At 45.2% G+C, this 22,248-nt stretch overlaps 1 protein-coding gene across 1 annotated transcript in view; it reads left to right on the forward strand.

The window, feature by feature from the left end:
• NECTIN4 (nectin cell adhesion molecule 4) overlaps window positions 1-22,248 on the forward strand; it is a 478,950-nt gene that overhangs the window by 428,817 nt on the left and 27,885 nt on the right. The window contains exons 5-7 of the mRNA XM_069607194.1: window positions 4,031-4,182; window positions 18,889-19,036; window positions 20,692-20,773. Coding sequence (XP_069463295.1) covers window positions 4,031-4,182; window positions 18,889-19,036; window positions 20,692-20,773 — 382 coding nt within the window. The remainder of the gene's footprint in view (window positions 1-4,030; window positions 4,183-18,888; window positions 19,037-20,691; window positions 20,774-22,248) is intronic.

Consider the following 22,248-nt stretch of genomic DNA (forward strand, 5'->3'; position numbering starts at 1 on the left):
ACTCCAGAGATTTAAAAATTTCTGGAGGAGAATGATTGCCTTCACCCCTTTCAATCAGGCTTCCGTGCCAAGGTGGGGACAGAATCCATAATGATTTCACTATTGGATGATCATGCATTGCTCCAGGACTAAGGAGAGACGTTCTCCTGGATCTCTCTGTAGCCTTTAACGCGGTGGATCAAGAAAACCTGTTGACTAGACTGGAACAGGTGGGGGTCGTTGGCTTGCTCCTGGCATGGTTCAGGTCCTTCTTGGAAGGACGCTCTCAAACAGTGTCCTTTCAGGCATGTTTCTCTTCTCCTGTGGAGTTGTCCTGTGGAGTTCCGCAGGGGCCGGCCTTGTCTCCTCTTTAATTTAGTTTGTATGTGCGTATGTTGGCCGATCTCATCACGAAATGCGTAATACTCTTCTATTCTTATTCGGATGACACGCAGTTAATATTCCACTTGATTTCTTCTCCTGTGGCATCCCCCACCAAGTTGCGTGACTGCTTGGAAAAAGTGGGCAACTGGATGGTGGCAAATTGGCTTCAGTTGAACGGAAATAAAATAAAGGTAGTGGTGGTCGTGCCTCTGGGAAGGGATCATCTTTGGAATTCTCAATATTGGCCTGAATCACTTGGTCCCTGCCCAGCCCCATGTGCCTCAGTAAAGAGTCTGGGGGTAAAACTTCTGCTGAATGGTTCAAGGGAACCTAAGATCTCTGCCATTTGTAGCGCAGGTTTTGGAAGGTTGAAAGCGTTGTAGAAAATTCTCCCTCTGCTTCCGCCAGAAAACCGTATTACTGTGCTGACCTGAAACTATAATGGGCTCTTTAGACTATTGTAATGGTATCTATTTGGGCAACCTAAGTATCAGATCGAACGGTTGCAGGTCTATCAGAATGTTGCAGCCCATCTGGCTCTTAAGGCTCCTTATCTGACTCCCTTTGTCGCTCTCCTTCACCAGTTGCATTGGCTGCCAGTGGCAGCGCGGATCGATTTCAGGATTTTGTGCTCTGTCCATCGAGCCATGCAAAATGTCGGGCCACATTACCTTAAGAAGAAACTGGAAAGATACTGCCCAGCAAGAAGTCTCCCCTCGAAATCTCAGGTACTCCTCAAGATTCCAAAATATCTGCACAAGCGGCTGGTGGTCGTTCCTTTTCAGTACTGGCCCCCACTTTGTGGAACGCTTTGTCGTTGTACCTGAGACTACTCGATGAGTGTCTCTCCTTCAGGAGAGCCCTGAAGACTCATCTATTTAGCAGTGTTTTTTACTCTTAGGCTTCAGTTTGAGCACTGGTTACTGTTTGCTGCTCCCCTCCCCAGCGCCTAGATGCTTTCGGACCATAGTTTGTGCTCTATACATTTTAATAATAATAATAATAATATAATAATGTATTTAATAAAGCAAATATATTTATATAATAGCCTTACATCTAATCAATTAGTCTATTCGTTTTGTGAAGAATGTTTGAAAACGTAATACCCAACTTCAGCATAAATGGCAAAGGAGTCATCATGGGATTATCAACACAATAGCTTGATTTTCCCAGGTTTCACAACAGGTCAAATTATTATTTCCCACCCCTACATTTAAAGTCCTTGTCAATCAGTCGACATTAGTTCACTCTCCTGCCACGGGTCAGTGTTCACTCCTCCCCGTGGTCTGCTTGGTGGTAAGCCTCTGCTGGTCGCTTGCCAGCTCCCCTTTCATGCTTGTATGTACATGAGTACACCTTCAGGCAAGCCCTCCTCTGTTGGCCTTTAGCGCTTGACAGCTCTCATGATCTCCTTCCAAACTTTAAAGGTTTGGACAGCCATCCTCCAGGCAGTGTTTTCATTTAAGGCTTTTCAGAACTAAGATTTTCCTTGGATGTCAGCTTCTCTCCATGTCATCCTCCATTTATCTCCCCTGTGTGGACTCAATTGGAGATGAATGGAGAGTCCTCTTTCTTATGGTTGGGTATTCGCTATTGCAGATTTAATTTTATCTTGTAATTGATTGTTGGCAAGCTTTGGTTAATTACTGGATGGACTAATGGGCAGTTAACTCATCACAGCGAGGCTTAAAACAGGTCCACAGCATGCAGCGGCGTCCTGCATTCATTCCTTTTGCGGGAAGCAGGCTTGTGTTTTTCTTCTGGGTCTCCAACCTGTGGTCTGCAATGCAAAGGCACACTGGCCTTCAGAAAATGTCTGTGTCTCGTCTCATCCTGGTAATATGTGTATATTTATTCTGTAGGCTTCCTGAATTCCGCAGGTTCATTCTTAAAGTGCCTCACTTGTGTGTAGGTTAGCAATGCTATTCCTAGGGCTTCTTTGAATACAGGCAATGCTTTCTGATACATTTAGTGATTATAATCAGTAGCCGTCTGAGGGGCTTCATTGGAGATTGGTTTACTGCATTTTGTGGGGAATGGTAAGTCAATGGGATCCTTCCTTATCTAGGCACATTGGATAGCTGCTAGGCTAGGCCAGTTCTTGGTGGCTCACTTCCCCCGCACTGCAAGATAGGTAGTTCAAGTGACTGGTATTCATCCAAACAGGATGCCCTGTAAGTGTCAGGCAAAGACCGGATTGGATTAATGCACTATACAAAGGAATTAGAAAGCAGAACCACACTGTATCCTTTCACAAACCTGAAAGCACGCACTACATAGGAGTATTTTGGCCAAGTTGGCTTTGCCCACTTTCTGCAAGAATAGAAAAAAGGCTCCTGTTGCTTTCACCTTGCTTTCCTGATGACTGTCTGGTTTGAGAATCTGTCATTGCTTTTAAAACGGAACAATAAAGGAGTTCACAGGCACATTGACATATAATAAACAACATCTGGCAAATGTTGAAGGTGCCTCTGCATTTCATTGGAAAAATGTGGCATATGTTGCGAGTACCGAGGCATGAGTGCATTACCTGGCAGATGGTGACCATTTAACATCAGATGCTAATAGTTGACAAATTGTATGACAATTATGTTACATGGCAATAGCTGTCAAGTTATTTTAGTATCTTGTCACATGATGGTAATGCCTGTAAATGTTGAGTACCTGAACACATGGTGGCAACACACTGCGAATGGTCTCAGTATTTGGCCTCTGAAGAGTAGACGTTTTTAGATTTGTTCCCATTGTTCACTTCCCCTCCTTGAATGCTTCTGTGTATTGGCGCTATAGAAATAAACAATAAATAAATAAAGAATACCAAGTTCCCTCTTTCTCCAGTACCTTGAAAAGGAAAACATGCCACAGCAGTTAATCTCGTAGAAAGTAATTCCGTAATTCTCTGCCATGACGTCACTGCAAGAGAATACAGTATTCAGAAGTGGAAATAGTTGCTAGCCATACAAAATAAAGTGATACCAGATAATGATAGTACATAAGCATATGATGTCAATACTGTATATTATTATAGCAACACATGTTGCCTGTGTGTACATATCCTTCATAATTGTTCTAGCTGTGTGTAAATGTGTGTGTCATTAATCTATGTAGGTCGACCCATGACTGTTTCATTTACTTCCATCCACAACCTTGTCAGATTGTCACTCGAACTCACCACATTGCAAGAAGCTCACCCCTTCCTGTCAGTCTGATTCCTTAGCTTTTGTACATTCTTTTGTGATCAAAAGAGAATTGTTCCTCCCTGTAGATCAACGCAGATTAATTTAAAAAAATGAATGTGTTTTCTGGAAGAGTTTTTAACTCTAAAAGAAGCAAACTATTAATTTCTTCTGCTTGACTATTGAACAAATAAGTGATCTGTGAATGTTTTTAATTCTCCTCCTTCCTCTTGCCTCTGTCTTTTTTCTCTTCCATTGTCATTATACAAATGCCAACATGGTAACCTTGTTCTTCTTTTAGAAACCGTAAAAACTGAATTTTGTGTACACCTGAGGATACTGAGTTGTTTTCCCTCAAGCTCCTATTGTCTCTCTTTCAAATTTGTCAGACGGAGGTGGTTGTGTCCGAGATTCAGTTTTCTGAATTGTTTTATTACAGTATATTCAGTTACACAACTACCCACGTCTCTCATCTCTCTCACAATCTGCAGGGTCAACAGCACCCTTCCAGTAGGTGTGAAGGCAGAGGGGAACGTGCTCCATTTTCGGAACCCCCTCACTCTCGACGATGGAGGTATCTACGTTTGTCAAGCCAACAACGGGATCGGGACGCGACAGGCACGTGCCAGCATCAGCATAGCAGGTGGGCACAACATGTTAAGCTGTGATCGCACTCCATTCAGACTGCAATGAAAGGGGATTTGCTTTGTCAGAAGTGACCATGACTAGAAATCGCATATTGGCCTTCTCGGTTACAATCGCATTATGTGTCAAGTAAAACGACCAGATTTCAACACTAGATGCATTAGGTTAGTTGGGAAAGACGTGCCCTACGAGTCTCGGTGTGTCGAAGGGCTTTCGCAACTTCCAACAGTGGACACTATCCCAAGACTCCAGAATGTTTTCATCACGGAACAGATATCCCGATTACACCCTTCCTGTTCACACAGTCCTAACACAGTCCTAACAGTACGAGGGTAAGACATGTTCAGGAAATCATCAACCATGCACACCCTTTAAAAGAAAGCACCTGACAGATCACCCGTAATCTGACTGATGAGGACGGTATTAGCATACATTATTGGAAAACATTTTACCTTTTCCATTTGACTGAATTTTTTTGATCGTTTTTGTCTGTCAAAATAAATTACTATATGGGGTGGGGTAAGAGAATAGGTTTAGGTGGGGGAAAGTGAGGAGGGGGCGGTGCAGGGGCTTTCCCCCTGCATTTTCAACCAAAAAAACGACCCCAAAAAGTTCGATCAAATTGAAGAAGGTCAAATATTTTTGATCGAGTAGAGCTATACTATGAGGACGAATAGGACCCAGTCATGTGCCTTCTGGTATTTAACCTGAGTTTTACCACTTCACAGTACTAACAGTATGATGGCATGCCAAGCAATGCCATATTTAAGACTAAGACTAACACTATGTTAGTGAGCAAGTGGCCACTAACAATTGTGAGCCATTTCGAGAAACCGTTCTGGCACACAAGTCAGGCAGGTAAGTGCAAAACTACCGATTACCTCTTTGACAGTTGATGTGTCCATCATTCCTGGAAATTGGGGTGGGGGAACACAACTAGATGAACCCTCCAACTCCAGTTTAACATGCATATATATATGTATGTCTAAACGGCAAAAACAGACTATTTGATTCATGTTCTAAGGGCAGTCATCTAGGTGAAAGACACATTTGACCACAAACCTAATTGTCGAACCGCAAACCCCTCACCTTCAGGGTAAAGAGATTTCCAAAAGGAAGAAGGAATCTAGGTACCCAAAAACTTCATTCTAACACTTGGAAGAACAGAAAGAACTCTGTATAGGTCCATTGTAAAAGTATGGGCCTCATTACACGGACGGCGGTAAGGGTTTACCGGTACCGGTAAGTGCACTGGTACCAGTAAACCCTTACCGCCTTACTACGAGGTCCCTTTGCTGGTTGGTACTTTAACGCCTGCTGTTTAGCAGGCGTTAAAAACCAACCCGCAAAGGGACCAGGGTGCTAATTACGGTACCGCAATTTGCGGTACCGTAATTAGCGGCTTCCCCATTCCCATAGAGCCCTATGGGGCAAAAATGGGAATGGGGAAGGGCAATGGGGGAAGGGGGAATTACTGCCCCGCCAACCTTGGAATAGGGCGGTAATTCCCCTTTCCTCCAAGGCGGTGCCAGTATTTTACCGGCATGGACCAAGGTGCTAATAGCACCTTAGTCCTCCGCCTACCGTGTAATGAGGCCCTATGTCAGAAAAACAAGAGTAGACTGCCCAACCAAAGCACATTTATCTGGAGCACAGAGGAGGCAGAACAGGTCCACTTACATTCACATGTCACACATGAGCAAGCATTTTGGATAAGAAAGGGAAGGCGGGTAGTGGGAGAATCATGCCTGGAATATCTGTGCACAAGCAGCAGCAAATCAAAATGGAATACACCAAATACCATAAGCGAAAGGAAAAGAGAAACCCCATGACATCCTGGAAGTTACACACATACACATTCACGAGGAGTCCAACATAGGTGAGAATACACTAACCGAGAGTCAAACAAATAAGAACATGGGAAAAAAATGCCTGTGATGTCAGGCCTGAGTAAAGCTTATGGAGATTCAGCAAGAGAGCAACAACGGAAATGTCCCACTGCACCAACAGAAAACTGCACCAATTCAAGTCCAATGAGTTCAGCATACAATTGCACTTTCTGCTAGCGCTAACCATAGTGTCAGGGTTTTCTCTTTCCACTACTAAGTCCCCTGGGTAAAGATCAGCTCCCATTCCTAGACAATTAGCGTTCAGATCACCCGCTAGAACAACATTCCCCGTTTGACCTACACTGCCAATTCAGGATGCAATCAGCAATAGCTCGTCCAGAACAGCCACCCCTGAGTGTCAGTACACATTAATCAAAAGGAGGTGACTGTCCAGCAGCCTGTTACTTAAAGGCAGAGTCGGACAATCCACCACTGTAAAACCTAAAGTAGATCTAACTGCGGCAATCAGCCCGCAAGAGGGCCTTCCTCCGATACTGGGCTTCGCTGCTTGCCAAAGGACCTCATACCCTTCCAATGTAGGAGCATTCAATAACCATGTCTCCTGTAACAACATACAGTCCGCCTTCCTTAACGATTTTACCAGCTGGGCATTCTTAAATAGCTGAGAGAGCCCCCTTGAATTCTATGAAGTAAGTTTTAAGTTATTTCCATCCCCCTTACTACGGTCAGTCAATGTGACCCCCTCAAGCACACCAGGCACTTTATGTACACACCCCTCATCAATCATCTTGTTTGCACCAACGGGCACTCGTGAATGAGGACCAATCTATTTTGTTCAATGTTTTCTGATCTGCATAATTATTAACAAATCTAGAATGTCTCCCATCAGCATCCGGTGTGATTTTGAAGTCCCGTTCCAACCCCTCCCCTACATCAACAGGATCCAACACTTCAAAGAGTGTTATGTCAAAGCCCAGAGAGTTTAGTTCAGCTCGTTCGGACAATTCTAAATCTAGGATCATCCTAGAGCCAAAATGTAGGATACAGTTGTCAACCACTCACGATTCAGAAACTCCACTCTATCTATGTCGAAGGAGGAAAGTAGGCTTAAAGTGGGGATCTCAGAGAAAACTGTTAGCAGATTCCCTCGATTTAAACAGATGTTCACTTTTGCCCCAAACATACGCCATAGCCTAACTTTGTGTACCCCTCCTGCCCCCGCTTTAACTGACCCGAATTCCTCTAGCCTACCCTCTAGCAACTGAGGAGCCGATTTCTGAGCATCCCGTTGGAAACCCTCATGAAAACCCACATTCCTAGCACCTCGTATGGTTCTACAAGTCTCTGAATTTTTCGAACCCAGGATTTTGGTTGATAGGGCCAAGTCAGGTGATCTTAACCCAACCCTCCCGTCCCCTAGGCTTTATTTTTCACATGTAAGCTTGATGTGGACCTCAGGCCCAGCAAACTCCTTACTGAACATGGGGACGTAACGTTTCTGTAGTACACTTTTAACCCTGCTACCCACTATGGGAAGCATAGTAGTCACACTGAAAGCACCGCTCCCTTTCTCTATCTCCATGTACTCTTGTTTTTTCCTTCCCTGAATCAGAAAGAACAATTTGAAATGGGGAGTTCCATGCACCGTGCCAGCCCCTCACTCCTTATATTCAAAGGCTCAAGTTCCTGCGGGCTGAAGAGGGGAGACGCATGCCTAAAGGACCCTCAGGTCGGGTTTGCATACGTACTCTGCTGGGGAACAGAATATACATAGTTGGTACATCCTAGAGTGGTTTTAACGACTAACCCTAGTGCATCATTACGGTAAGGCACCAGCATTGGAATTCAATCACATTCAACCATGTCGATCTCCAAGTAGCGCTGCCCACCTAGATCTACACTCAGTGTCTGGACACTCTGCTCACCCAAAGCTTCAAAGGGGGCAAGAGACCTTCACAAGATGACTTTGGAGGTAGTGCCAACTACATTCAGGCCGCCGGACCAGACCTTCGAGCCTGGACTCGGTTCACACAGTTTCCCTTCCATTTGTGTACCCATTTGTTTTTACCAATCTAGGGGGACCTCCCTTCCCCTGACTACCACTCTGAACAAGCATTACAGGGCTATCTATCACATCCACATCTGCATTAGAAACATTACAGCCCCGAACTGCCCCAAGTTGGAGAGTGCCTATCCCACCCTTTTCGATTACATCCAGATTTGGGGCAGCACCCCCACATGCAGATTTCTTCACATTTTGCCCCAACCCATTGATTCTGAGACACGTTCTGCATAAAAATTCTGTTTCCTGGGACTTCTGTTTTTTTGTTTTTTTCCGGTTGTGATATTTTAGAGATTGCAGGTCCACCGAGACCCACACCACATGGGGCCTTTCCGCAGAGGACCTTCCTTTCCATCCACTTCAAAATGTATCAGGTCCTTATTTTTTTCTCCTGCAACCACGAGAGACTGGTCCAGATACAACCCTGGTTGCCGAGCAGCCTTTATAGGGTACGACTGATACTCAATAATTTCAACACTCCTATCAATGGGAATATCAAGGTCCAAAGTCACCTTTCTTGCACCCTTGTCCCTTCCAGGAGTGGGGACCCATTTTACCGAAAGTGGTTGCACCAACCCTGACACTTGCAACCCCAGAAGTTCCACCTTCCCTTCACGTTAATGTCTGCAGCATCAGGGTGTGCACTTTCACCACCGTCCAGATGTTGTCATACAAGGAAACAAAAGAACTCAGCACAACATTGAGAGCGGAGGCTGTTGTGTGCGTTAATCATATTCTTTCATCGACTTCTCTCAAGGTATGATGAACCTCTGACACTTCTGACTCATCAAGAGGATACGCTATCGGCACTGTGGGGGGAATCTAAACTTGGTCTTCTTAACTCTGATACAGAGTTGTGCCCCATGACATTTAACAATTCTGTAGGTGATCCTGCACAAGACGCGTCACATGTTTGTTGAATGACGCTGTTCAACGACAAATTTCCCCCCTGACAAATCCATTTGGTCGGGTTTGGAAATCTCCACCTGGCCATCTGTGTACAGGGTGACCCAGTGGCATCTCTCCGAAGCAGTAGGTCTCTCAGACGCAGTGGCATGTTAATATCCGAATGGACTGTCACATCAGGATGCATGACAATTTGAATAATGCACTTGGAATTGATTTCCTTTAGATTTGTTTCAGATATAACAGCATCAGCGTATTCAATCATACTTAAGTCATTTACAATCATGGGATCAAATACCTCCCCCTTGGTGTTCCTCCCCCTCCTCCTTCTCATCAGTAAGGAGACCCGACTCATTGACACTCATCAGGGAAGAAATTATAGAAATACGTCGGACCGGTATGCGAAACCCGGTGCTTGCTCTGCTGATATTTATGAAGAAAAAATCTGTAATTAAAGACTCCGCCCCTGGGGTAGCAGGGACTGAACCAAGTACCAGGATGGACGGTATAGATTTCAACTGCCTCAAATGTTTGGCCCCACCCACTGACCCGCTGCCTTGGCCAAAGTCCCTTTGGCTGTGGACCAGGAGTAGTAGGAGCGTCTTGCTGCTTCAAACAGACCTGCAAGGCAGGGTCGGCAGACACCCTGTTGATTTGCTCTACATCTCCTAAATTAGATCTTAGATTTGCCACAAGCAGATCCTACTGCACGCGGCTTTGATCCATGCTTTGTTCCACGCCAACAGATTAGTCCATAGTTTTAGCAGTCAATTGCATCAATTTGTTAGTCCCACTTCCTCCTACCAGGCTCGCTTAACTGCTTAAGCCCTGCCGGGACATGCTACTGATTGGAGGTACGTTTTCCCAAGAGAAATCCTGTAACATAGATCAAAGGACTAAGCCCACAGTCTCTGCTAGGGAGGCTCGTGAGACGGTGGACAGTATTAACAACAGGCACACGCCTGTTCCGATTAGACAATAAAAGAGTTCTCAACTGATTCAAAACTGGACCAAATAGCCAAGGCCGGACTTGCACTTGCACTTAGTCCATACACAGTCAAATTAGTATCTTTGTTGACTAGGAGGTATAGGGAGATCATTCCAAGAAGTGCCTCAAATAATCACGCAGTCACTTACAGACACATGTTCCCCCGCACCTGTCCAACGTCTGACTGAAGGTGCGGAAAGCACTTGTCACTCAAGCCCCCTGCCTTGGGCCGCGGACTGCAGACTGCAATCACCCTTGTCCACACCTTAGTGGACTGCTTCACATTAAGTAGAACCAGGGGGAGAAGCAGTAGCAAACTCCACAGAACTGCACATATGCTGTAAAACACTCCAAATGACCTCGCCTGCAGACTGCAATCACCCTTGTCGACACATGTATCGGTGAGACTCTTAAGTCCTTGGAGCCTTAAAGCGTTCTTTTGATCCAGCTGTCATGTCACGTTCCTTCAATTTCTATTAAAGATCACTGGTGAATGCCTCAATCACTTCTACGAACAAAAACTCACGCTTGGGGTCACACTGTAGAAACTCACTGAGCTGTGCAATTTTGCCAATAGAGATCTGTTCCCAGCTCATGCTCATAAACCCATGATAAGAATCCAGAACAGGGTTGCTGGTGGTGACTAAAGGAGTAGCCCACACCAGGGCACTAGCCGCTAAATTGCAAATCATCAAGCCAACATTGGAGCGACCCATTGGAAAGAAGGAAGCCTAAAAGGAAAACTGCACCAAGCAAGCATCTAAAGATTCCTTCATTTTTCTTTGGATTTCCTTCATACTTTCCTCCTGGAAGTGGTCCAGGGGGTATTTCAGGAAACCTAGGGGGTGAGCCATCATCTGCTTCAAATTTGCATTTTCATTTTTTAGGGTCTGTACCTCGACGATCAGAGTCGGCACTGCGGCAATCAATGAATGCATTTGGTCCATGACCACAAAAACAAGAGGGTGTCACTTTCTGTCAAACCCGACACGCACTGATCTGCTTTGCAGGCTGTTTAAACTCAGATCGGCAACGTTCGTCTTAAAGAAAGCAGAAATCTCCCTGAGAGTTGCTGAGCCCTGAAGTGGAACAGGGAGTCGTGTACAATCAGGGAAAAAACCAAGAAGGAAAAACCCGGAAGGCAGCAGAGATCCTCCTTTTTGTAGTAAAGTACAGGAAGGGAGCCAAAGACACGAGAAGGTAATACGGTAGCTTACGAAGCCGAGTGAAGCAGGAGTAGAAATGAGAAGACAAGAACTGGAGGCAATAGTAAACGGGTAAGAACGGAGGACAGTGTACACAGGTACAAAGGAGCGTCCAGATAAAGAGAAAAGCGACACCGAGATTTTACCGCTGAGACTGCTTATGAAGACTGTTCTGTTCAACACTGTTAAGATGGATGCCTGGTGGGCAGAGGTTAAGAAGGCCAGCCTAGTTTCTTGGAACAGGGTAAACTCTGGACAAGCCAGACCAATCAGGGTAGCTATGGCAGGCGGTCAAGACTAAGGGCCTGATCACGACTTTGGCGGTAACCCTTAAATCCGGCAGTAGCGCTATGACCGCCGGATTTAAGGGTCTGTCAAATCAGGACTTCGGCGCATTTCGCCCCAGCTCTGAGCTGGGGGGAAATCTAGCGAAAATTTGTGCTACTACCGCCGGCGGAAAATCCGCCGGTGGTAAGAGCGTGAATTTTCCCCATTGAGCCCAATGGGGAAAGGAGCATTCCTGAATGGGCTCAATGGGAAATGGGGAATTACATTACCGCCGAACTCGTGATCCAGCGCTATTAGCGCCGGGGAGTTCGGCGGTAGGGCTAATACTGCCGGCAGTAATACCACTGGCGTTACCGCCAAAGTCGTGATCAGGCCCTAAGACTAAGGGCCTCATCAATAGCGCCGGCGCTAATAGCCCTACCGCCAAACCCCCAGCGCTATTAGCGCCGGATCACGGGTTTGGCGGAAGGGTTATTGCCCATTCCCCATTGGGCCCATTCGGGAATTCCTCATTCCCTATTGGGCCCAATGGGGAACATTTGTGCTACTACCGCCGGCGGATTTCCTGCTGGCGGTAATCATGCCGAAAATCAGCAATTTTGCCTCGGATTTCACCCCAGCTCAGAGCTGGGGGGAAATCTGCCAAAGCTATGATCTGGCGGACCCTTAAATGCGTCGGTAATAGCGCTACCACCGCATTTAAGGGTTACCGCCAGACTCGTGATGAGGCCCTAAGTCTCAAGAGGGGTGAGGGTTAATGAAGGACCTCAATGAGCACACAAAGCAAGGACACTCACAAATTACTCCAAACAGGTGTTATATCAAAAATATATGGGGTCATTACGACCCTGGCGTTAAGGGTTTAACAGCGCCGTAAAAGGTGTCGGCGCCGTTAAACCCTTAACGCCTGATTACGAGGTCCCTTTGCGGGACTCGACCTTAACCAGCCGTTAAAGTAGGGTGCCGCAAAGGGAACTCGGTGCTAATTACGGTACCGCAATTTGCGGTACCGTACTTAGCGCCTTCCCCAGTCCCATTGAGCCCTATGGGGCGAAAATGGGAATGGGGAAGGGCCATGGTGAAATGGGGAAATACCGCCCGCCAACCTTGGAATGGAGCGGTATTTCCCCATTCCACCATGGCGGACTCGTTACAACACAGGCAACAGCCATGGTGCTACTAGCGCCATGGTTTAGCGCCGGGGTTGTAATGAGGGCCATAGACACATTTATTACCAGTCCTTTGTAACATAGTATGGAGATAAAGAAGGAAACCCAGTAGACACTTTATAAGCACCTGCTAACAGTGTCTGTTCTATCTATTCTGGGAAGAATAAAGTATTAAGTATAAGGAGATAGAACTAAAAGGACAGGTTGGTGAATAAATATTTAAACAATCAATATTTTAAATAATACAAAAACATTCATAAAACAAGTATTAAATCAAGTGTATTCAGAATAGAATTTTCTGACACATAGCCATTCACAGGCTAGACCTCAATTTGGAACATAGAAAAAAGGCAAAAAAAATGATGAATCATGTTTCACAATCATTAATAACTTGACAATTGATGGCCCTATTATCACTCTGTTCTTCTACAGAGATAAGTCATCTTTTTGTAACATAGACCATAGCAAAAGAATCACAATAACACTAAGTAAACCAACACAACACTATCAATACAATAGGCCTCATCACAAGTTGGGCGGTAACGCCGGCGCAAATAGCGCTGACGCTATCTGCCCTACCGCCAAACCCACCGGCGCTATTAGCGCCGGATCATGGGTTTGGCGGATTTGGAATTCCCCATTCCCCATTGAGCCATTCGGAATGTCCCATTGGGCTCAATGGGGAAATGTTGCGCTCATACCGCTGGTGGATTTCCCGCCGGCGGTATGAGTGCGAATTTTCGGCGGATTTTCCCCCAGCTCAGAGCTGGGGAGAAATCCGCCGAAGTCCTGATTTGGCGGACCCTTAAATCCAGCGGTATTAGCCCTACCGCCAGATTTAAGGGTTACCGCCAAACTGTACAAGACCATTGGGGTCTAAAGGGTTAAATTCATGAAATATGTCGACAACCTAGAGGGGAAGAAAACCGGCAGTGCAGAGAGTCTTTAGGCCCAGTTCAACATCGAAAATACACCTAACTAAGAGGCAGTCCAAGCACTAAGAAGATAGGAGCCTTGTGCTCAATAGTACATGCAATGCCAGTGCACGCGGTTGTGCCAATAGGCAGAATAGGGTCTCTTCAGGCGTCTCTAGCAGCTCGGGAAGGTGGATGAGGTGCAGAACAAGCTCCCGCTATTCAAGAAGGACCTCCACTTGAAGGCAGAAGCAGTTTGAGATTTCGGGATGGAGTCGCTATTTCGCAATAGCAGTGGAAAGGAGAGGGACCCCCAGGGGCCACTTGTGCGTAAAAATGGGCCCTTGCGCTAGGGGCCACTGGTTGGGGTATGGAGTACTCACCGGTCCCCGATGCAAGCGGACCCAAACTTTGCCAGTTCAGTCCACTTCGCTTGCAGGTTCGAATGCAGCAAAAAGGACATCTCGACCTCTGTCTTAATGTAAGACCTTACTTTGTCTGACATTCTCTGACATTCTGTATCCCCTACATTTGGTAGTTACACTGTCTCCTGTGTCAATGTTATGTTTGCACCAAGTTGTCAAACCAGGGGACTGTGAAAACAAGGGGGAAAATTGCCTAAGCAAACTTTTCACCTCAGCCTGTTGATCAGAAGTCAGGTGAGGGGCCACATGGACACCCTAAATGGAGCTGTCTGAGGGACTGCATTGGAACAGGCCAGGGAGAGGTTCTGACTCCTCTTCCTCAACATCTGAAGCCAGCAGTAGTGCAGCGACTTCAACTCTTGGGATGAAAGCCTTCATTCTATTTACATGGACAACTTTTGGAGCCTGTCCAGCCCTTCCAAGGTCCACTAAATAGTTGACCTCACCTAGTGACGCCCCTGTGTAAGGGCCTGACCATTTGTCCTGTAAAGCTCTTGGCCTTATAGGATTCATGATCAGGACTTGCTGACCAGGTGTGAAATTGATGAGGGAAGCCTTCTGGCTGGTCATACCAATGTTTCACCAGAGCTTGCCATGCCTTCAACTTTTCACTAGCCAGACCCATCAGGAGTACCATTCTTTTTCTGAGCCCTAGCACATAGTCCACTATATTGGTAGTAATGGGGGGAGTGGGTATCTCCCATACCTCCTTCACTATGGCTAAGGGTCCCCTTACAGGGTGACCAAACAGAAGTTCAAAGGGGCTGAAGCCTCTTGTGGTACTTCACTGTAGGCAAACAGTAAGCATGGTAACAGAATATCCCATTTTCTTCTTTGAGGTTCTTCCAGAGCCCCAACCATGCTCTTCAAGGTCCTGTTAAACCTTTCAACCAGACCATTGGTCTGTGGGTGGTATGCGGATGAAAACGTATAGGTGACACCACATTCCTTGCGCATGTCCTGCATATACTTGGACATAAAGTTGCTGCCCATATCAGGCACAACTTCGTTAGGGAAGCCAACCATAGTAAATATGCCAAGCAAAGCTTTTGCAACTGACTTGGCAGTCACAGTTTTTAATGGGATGGTCTCAGGATACCTGCTGGCATGCTAGACCAGCAACAGGATAAACCTATTGCCTAAGGATATTTGGGGGTCAAGGGGACCAACAATGTCGATCCCTACCCTCTCAAATGGTACCCCCACGACTTGGAATGGTACCAATGGAGCTTGGATTGTTGAGCCACTCTTACCAGATTACTGGCAGGAGGCACAACTCCTGCAGTGACTTTCTACTTGCACCCCCATCTTGGACCAGTAGAAGTGCATGGATAACCTTTGCTTGGTTCTCTTTATTCCAAGGTGACCAGCAGGGGGCACTTCATGTGCCAGCTGCAGGAGGAAGGGTCTTACAGCAAGGGGAACCACCAACCTCCTATGGTCTCCTTCTGTAGACTCTGTGGGCTCACTATACAGGAGCCCACCTTCCCAATAAATCCTGTGCTTCCCAGGAGGTTTACCCTCACGCTGGGAGAAGGTCTGTCTCCTTAGGCCTTCCAGAGATGGGCACTCACGTTGGCCCTTACTAAATTCTTCCCTGTCAGGACCACCTTCTACTAACAAATCATTTAGTTTGGGATGGTTGTGTGGGTCAATGACTTCAGGTATCACCACCTCCTCGTCAGGTCCTGGTCATTGACTAACTACCTCCATCTCAGTGGTAGGTGAGTTAGGGGGAATGTTTTCTTTCCCTCTTTTGGATTTTCTTACTCCTTTGGCCTTGGGTTTCCCCTTTGGCTGGAGCCTTGCAGTGGTCTTGGTCAGTGCTGCCCTTGTTTGAGACCTTGTGCAGGGTCTTTCAGCTGTATCTCCCACCAGCCCTAGAGCTCTGAGATCATTTCCCAGCAAGACCTTTCCTGGGACACTCCTCTGTATGCTCACTGGAATCCTGACTGCTGTACCATTGATAGTAAGATTTACATGTATTACTGGGAACATGAGAGGTGGGAGATCAGCCAACTAAGTGGGTACCAGGGGAGCTCTGGCAACTTCCTCTGGGTCTACCAAGGTAGAATCCACTACAATTCAACTACACCAACTATCCATAAGAGCTAGAGTATCTACTCCATTGATCAGCACACTGTCTTTAAAGTAGTGCTTGGTATTATCTGGAATCCTAGCATAAGCCTCTGAGACTTTAGGCTCACAGGAACCCAGGGAAACTAAAACTACCTCCGCTTCTATCCCACTGGGAAGGAGTCTGAGGAGAAGGATGCTCCTGTAATCTCTTCTTCCTCATAGGAAGAGAAGGCCAGATTAGCAGAGTTGACCCCCAAGGTTTTGACCTTACATCTGGGATCCCCCTTCACATGGTCAGTTGCTCCACAAGCAAAACAAGATCCACTGGGTCTGTTTACATAGGGAGGCTTACTATAGCCAGAATTCTGTTTTGGAGGCTGACATCCACTACCCTGTGAGTTCTCTTGTGTCTTACCCTTATTTTTCCTTTTGTGGCCCTTCTGGGGGAAAGTTTTATCAGATTCTCCACTCTCCTTATCTTTGGACTTTTTCCCCTCCTCCTTCTTACCAGGATGAGTCTTGTCCTCATGGGACACTCTATGTGACACCCACAAGTCTGCTGCCATGGCAAGTTTCTTAGGATCTATCTCCTTTGCATCTGTCAAGTGCTGCTTAAGCTCAGTGGAAGAAGATGCAAAAATATGTTCAAGCATGACAAGACTTATCATACCTTCAAAAGAAGAGACCTAATAATCTGCAACCCATCCAGTCAGGTTTTTTAAGAATTCAGTTACATAAGATACCCAAGTACCACCTTCTTTCTTTTTGTACTCTCTGAATCTTTTTAAGTATTGGGCAGGAGTCTTTCCAAACTTTAAGATGAGAGTTTGCTTCAAGATTGCAAAATCTGTCCTCTCTATTTGACATTTCCATAATGGCACTACAGCCAGAATGGGGCAGTCTGCTAAGTAACCAGGCAATCTTATCAGCATTGTCAACTTGTTGAACTTCACATGCATACTCAAATGTATTCAGCCAGTCCATAAAGTCATTCTTTTCCTCATACAGACTGAGCACATCCTTAGGAAACCTTGGATGAGAGGAGGTCCCAGACCCATGTCCAGGACCCTTGGATCCATTGGCAACCTGAAGCTTGGCCAGTTCCAACTGGTGATCCCTGTCTTTCTGTTTTTCTGCCTGCTCTATCTTTGGTTTGGCCAGGTTAAATTCAAGCTCCTTCTGCCTGAACAGCAATTCTTGCTTCTTGAATTCAAGTATGGCCTCACCTTCAGCACTGGCAGAGGAAACATTAGACATTACATCCACCAAATCCTCATGGTCTCTGTGAATCAGTGCAGCAGCAGTACTGCCAGTGAGAGCAGCCCCACCTCCTTCTGTACTTTCATCAGAAGCTATGGCACTAAGCTGAGCTTCTTGCCAGTCCATGATTCGTTGGATCATTTCCATTTTTGTGCCTTGAGCAGGGATACCTCTCCCAGCACACATCTTTCTCAATGTTCCAGATTTAGAAGCATTCAAAGTTAACAAGGTACTTGTTTCCATGTTGTTAGATAGGACTATGGCCTTTTTTTAGTTATACTACAACAATTCACTATGTCTCCTGGTTGGAATAACTCAAAATGCCTTCACTAGTATGCAACACTGGATACCTTCAGTCCTATCCTACCGCTGTACACCACTTTGTTAAGATGGATTTATGAACTCTGACCTGGTGGGCAGGGGTTCAGAGGATCAGTGGAATCTACAGGAGCTACCATTCTGGGCATCCATAATGCTGCTACCTGGCCGCACCCAGTACCGTTATTCATCACTTTAAACTAACGGTAGCTGGTTCCATTTCTGTGAACTTTAAAGCTGCTGTGCTTCATTGATTTTCAGCAATGGCAGTACATTGAATAGATCCGTGTTCTTACTCGGGATAATGCTTTGTAAATCCTCACATAAGTAAAGATTGTGATGCGGAAGACGGAAGAGGTGGTAATGGCTCAAGCATTACCAGTAATCTTTATTACTCTGTTTCAGGATATTTTTCACTTTCCTCCTTCCCACTCCCTCTGTTCCTCCCGCCTGACTCCAAAAGTGCTTTCTTGGTAATCGGGGTTGATAAGATGTGTCAAAAGGTTATGGGCCCAGATGTGGGGGGGGCTGAGTTTTGTTATAACGATAGAAGGCATATTGTCTCCTTTTTAGAACTGAAAAAGATAAAGGCCCTCATTACAACCCCGGCGCTAAACCATGACGCTATTAGCACCATGATTGGTGCCAGTGTTGTAACGAGTCCGCCATGGTGAAATGGGGAAATACCGCCCCATTCCAAGGTTGGCGGGGTGGTATTTCCCCATTTCACCATGGCCCTTCCCCATTCCCAATTTCGCCCCATAGGGCTCAATGGGACTGGGGAAGGCGCGAAGTATGGTACCGCAAATTAAAACCAGCCGTTAAGGTCGGGTCCCGCAAATGGACCTCGTAATCAGGCGTTAAGGGTTTAACGGCGCCGACACCTTTTACTGCGCCGTTAAACCCTTAACGACAGGGTCGTAATGACCCCCAAAGTTTGTCTCTGGGTTGACATCTAAGATAAGGACTGGGATGATTAAGACTTGGACCTGCATTTTGAGTAATAAAGATTACCACTAAGAAACCACAACATTCTACCCAACTTTTCTTTTCTTCCCCCCTCAGCATTTATCCATTTTACCAACAGCAAATGTGTTATTGCCGTATACATATTTTATGATGTTTTACGATAATCCTTTCAACATGCTGATAATAGAAAAGATGACGACTTAGGTCGCAATCTTTTACTATGCAGGATTTCAGTGATAACGTGAATGACTGTTGTGTACTCTCTCCTCAGGAAGTGAGACTCAGAGGTTCAGCCTCGTCTCGGTGTCTGTTATTTCCGTCGCTGTGATTGCAGGAGTGCTACTTACCATACTAGTTGTGGCCATGATTCTCGTCAACCGATATCACAAGAGAAAAACGAAGCAACTCTCTGAAAAAATGTAAGCTGGGTTGAGCAAAACTCTTGTTTCTGAACAATGTTCTTCTGTGACATGCTCTAAAGCTCTAGATGTTCTACTGACCAATAAAGATCAATTATTGTCAGAGAACAGGAGTGCCTTCCTGTCAGCAAAGAGTGACGACAACCAAACGTTCAAATTAAGTTGTGTCATGAGCATGTTCAAAGTATAACGATTTAGATTTAGTGTGTTTACAATGTTGAATTTGAATCTCTGACGTGTGAACAGCCTTTCCACAGATTCTCTTCATTATGTGTACATGAGATGTTGTGTTTATGCCCATGACAAACGTACACATCCACTTAATTCACGGCTGGCATGTTGCTTCAATCTTTGCTTTTGTTGTATGCAGATATGTTATTCTCAATAACCAAACCAGCCTGCTGAAAGATCTTTGAATGGAGGTTGAAAGCTGCACAATGGCTAGCAGAGTGCTTTACACATTGCCCCCTCCTACTGTTACCTTGCAGACAGTCCTTTACAGTTACCTGCTTCGGGTGGCACAATGGTACACCAATGCTCGAGCCTTTTAAAGCTGATGCAGAACAAGTGAAATGTGGCTCACCCCGTTAAAATGCTGGTGTCCAGAATGTCTTGCATAGTTATTTAAACATGATGTTGTACCCTAGCTATGTTGATATGTGTATTGTTTTTTTATGTGTACACTACAAACTGAACTGTCTCTACGTAGGGCCAGCCAACCCCGAGAGATGTGGCTGTGGATAGAAGAGCAGTCACAGGGCACCTATGAACAAGGGGCCAGGCCTTGATGCAGAGAGACAGACAGAGACAGACCCATTCAGATCAACATTAGGCAACAGAGGCGTCACCAAGGGGCAGCAAAGGGAGCCCACAGCCACCCTTATAAAAACGCAGAACCCCCCACCCCCCACCGGCCCGCCTGCCTCTGTGCAACTTCCACCCCAAGATTTCCAGTGACCTCATCAGGCCACCCCTATGAATAATGTCTGGGGGCGCCATTGGGATGAGTTTGCTGTAGGAAAGATTGGGAGACACGTTTATTTGACTAATTACTTATTTTAGAATGGGGAGTAATTGAAACGTGACCAAGTACATGAATCAAAAATGTGAAACTACAAGAGTTTGGGCTTGTGAATAGGTTTCCACCCACTTAGCAAGAGCCATTGGCATTATATAGAACGGCTGCATATTAGATTTGCCCGATGCGGGTCCACTAAAGACTGAAATCCAGTAACGTTTTCAAAGTGGCCACAAATATGCATGTACACATCCCTAAATGTCACTATACGCTGTGCCATGTTATTTTTCATACATTGTCATTTTGGATATTCTGAAAACTTGACTCAACTTTGGTATCTGACCTGAGCCGTAAATGTGCTGGGCTCACTCCCAAACCAGAGGGTTCCATAGTGGATAATGGTATATTCATTTCACTCCAGCACAGTCCAGTTCATGATCTTACATATTGGTGCAAACATGACCTTGCTCATTGGCCCTTGCAATGAACTTTAGATTAGAATAAGATGGTCACGCATGCTAATGCAAAATGGCTTGGTAAGACTGAGAGGAAAATAATAAGCCATCATTTTGAAATCATCACAACTCTTCAGCGGAATTTTGAACAGTACAGAAACCTGCATTTCTTTTCTTCGCAGTGAGGAGCTATCTGTGCTATCCAGGGAGAATTCAAGAAGACGCCTTAATTCCAACAGTGCAAGTGTTGACCGCAGATCACAGGTGAGAACTTGGTTTTAGGCATGACAAAGAGAATGTTTTTACGTAAGGGGAGATGAGGTCCAGTTGCTTAATTGTTAGCCCTGTAACTAGGTAACCTGAGGTCTAGTGGTGCCATCCTCTTGTTCCATTTTGCACAGGACATAAGAAGTAGGCTTTCGCTTTTCTAAGCAGACACTGACCCAGAGTAACATCATACCAAAGTACAACTCTATTCAACCTCATCACCAAATCCTGCATTTCCTCGTCCCTCCCTCCCCTTCTTTCTCGCTCCCTCCATCCCACTTGATTCTGTAAAAAGAAAGTCCTCCCTGATTTCTTCTGAAGACATTCTTTCAAACTACGCCACCTAAAGTTCACAGTTTGTATGTAAAGGTGTAACCCACTCACAAGATTCTCAGATGTTAACCATTGCATTTCAATCCTTTCTTTTAAAACCTTCAAATGCCTACAGTTTTCACAGTTGCATTGCTGTCCTGATATTTTCACCATGGTTTCTGATGCAATGCTGCCATTTCCCTTTTTGTATCACTGTAACCCATCTTTACCGATTGTAACTTATCATAAAGTTAGCCAGTTTACAGTTTAAACATTAATTTAAAACACAACCAAGAATTTCATGATCTTCTAATCAAAATAGTATCCGACAAATTTAGATGATGAAACCATCTATATTTAGATGTTCCTGGAAGAGGACATTTAAATAATGAAGAACATCTACCTGAAAAGTACAGAGAAGGTGAACACAAATAAGTGATCAAATCCACATAGTATACAAACACATTTATAAATAAGAAATGAGAGAGCCGTCGTGGTCTTTTTCTTTTATGAACCCAGCAGTCTTTGTAAAAGCCTAAACTGGCTAAATACAAGTAAATAATAAATAAAAAAAACATTTATTTTTAGGCATATCACGCCACACAAGTTTCCGGCCTTGGCACAGCCTTTTTCCGATTCTTTATTGAGATCATAAGCAGTACAAAAGCAGTAAGAATAAAAATAAAATATTCAGATTACTTTGAAGTTTAAATTGACACTAAGCACGCTAACTGATTTTGAACATGAATCCATGAAAATCTAGAGTCAATCATTCACAATTTAACATAGTTATCATGCCTAGAGACCTTAGAAAAAACACCACCACCTGATTCTCCACCACCCAACTTATTATTGTGCCACTTAATTCCTGTCACAGCAGCATTAACGCATGTGACAAATCTATCTAGAAGTGTCCACCATCTGTTCGTACAAATGTTGTCTTTGGCTCCTACTTTATGAGTAACTTTTTCGTGTGCCTCAAGGAACTCATGTCTGTCACCCAAGTGTCAATATTTACATAAAGAGCTTGTCCATTTCTGAAGGATAATGTTCTTCCCTACCACGACAGCCCTTTTCATGCACACATACCTGATCAACCCAACACTTGTCAGAGGTATTCAACAGAATAAGGTTTCCATTCATTACTAAATTACTGCCCA

This window comes from Ambystoma mexicanum, chromosome 1p (assembly GCF_040938575.1).
Source record: "Ambystoma mexicanum isolate Mex_15411 chromosome 1p, UKY_AmexF1_1, whole genome shotgun sequence".
Lineage (NCBI taxonomy): Eukaryota > Metazoa > Chordata > Amphibia > Caudata > Ambystomatidae > Ambystoma > Ambystoma mexicanum.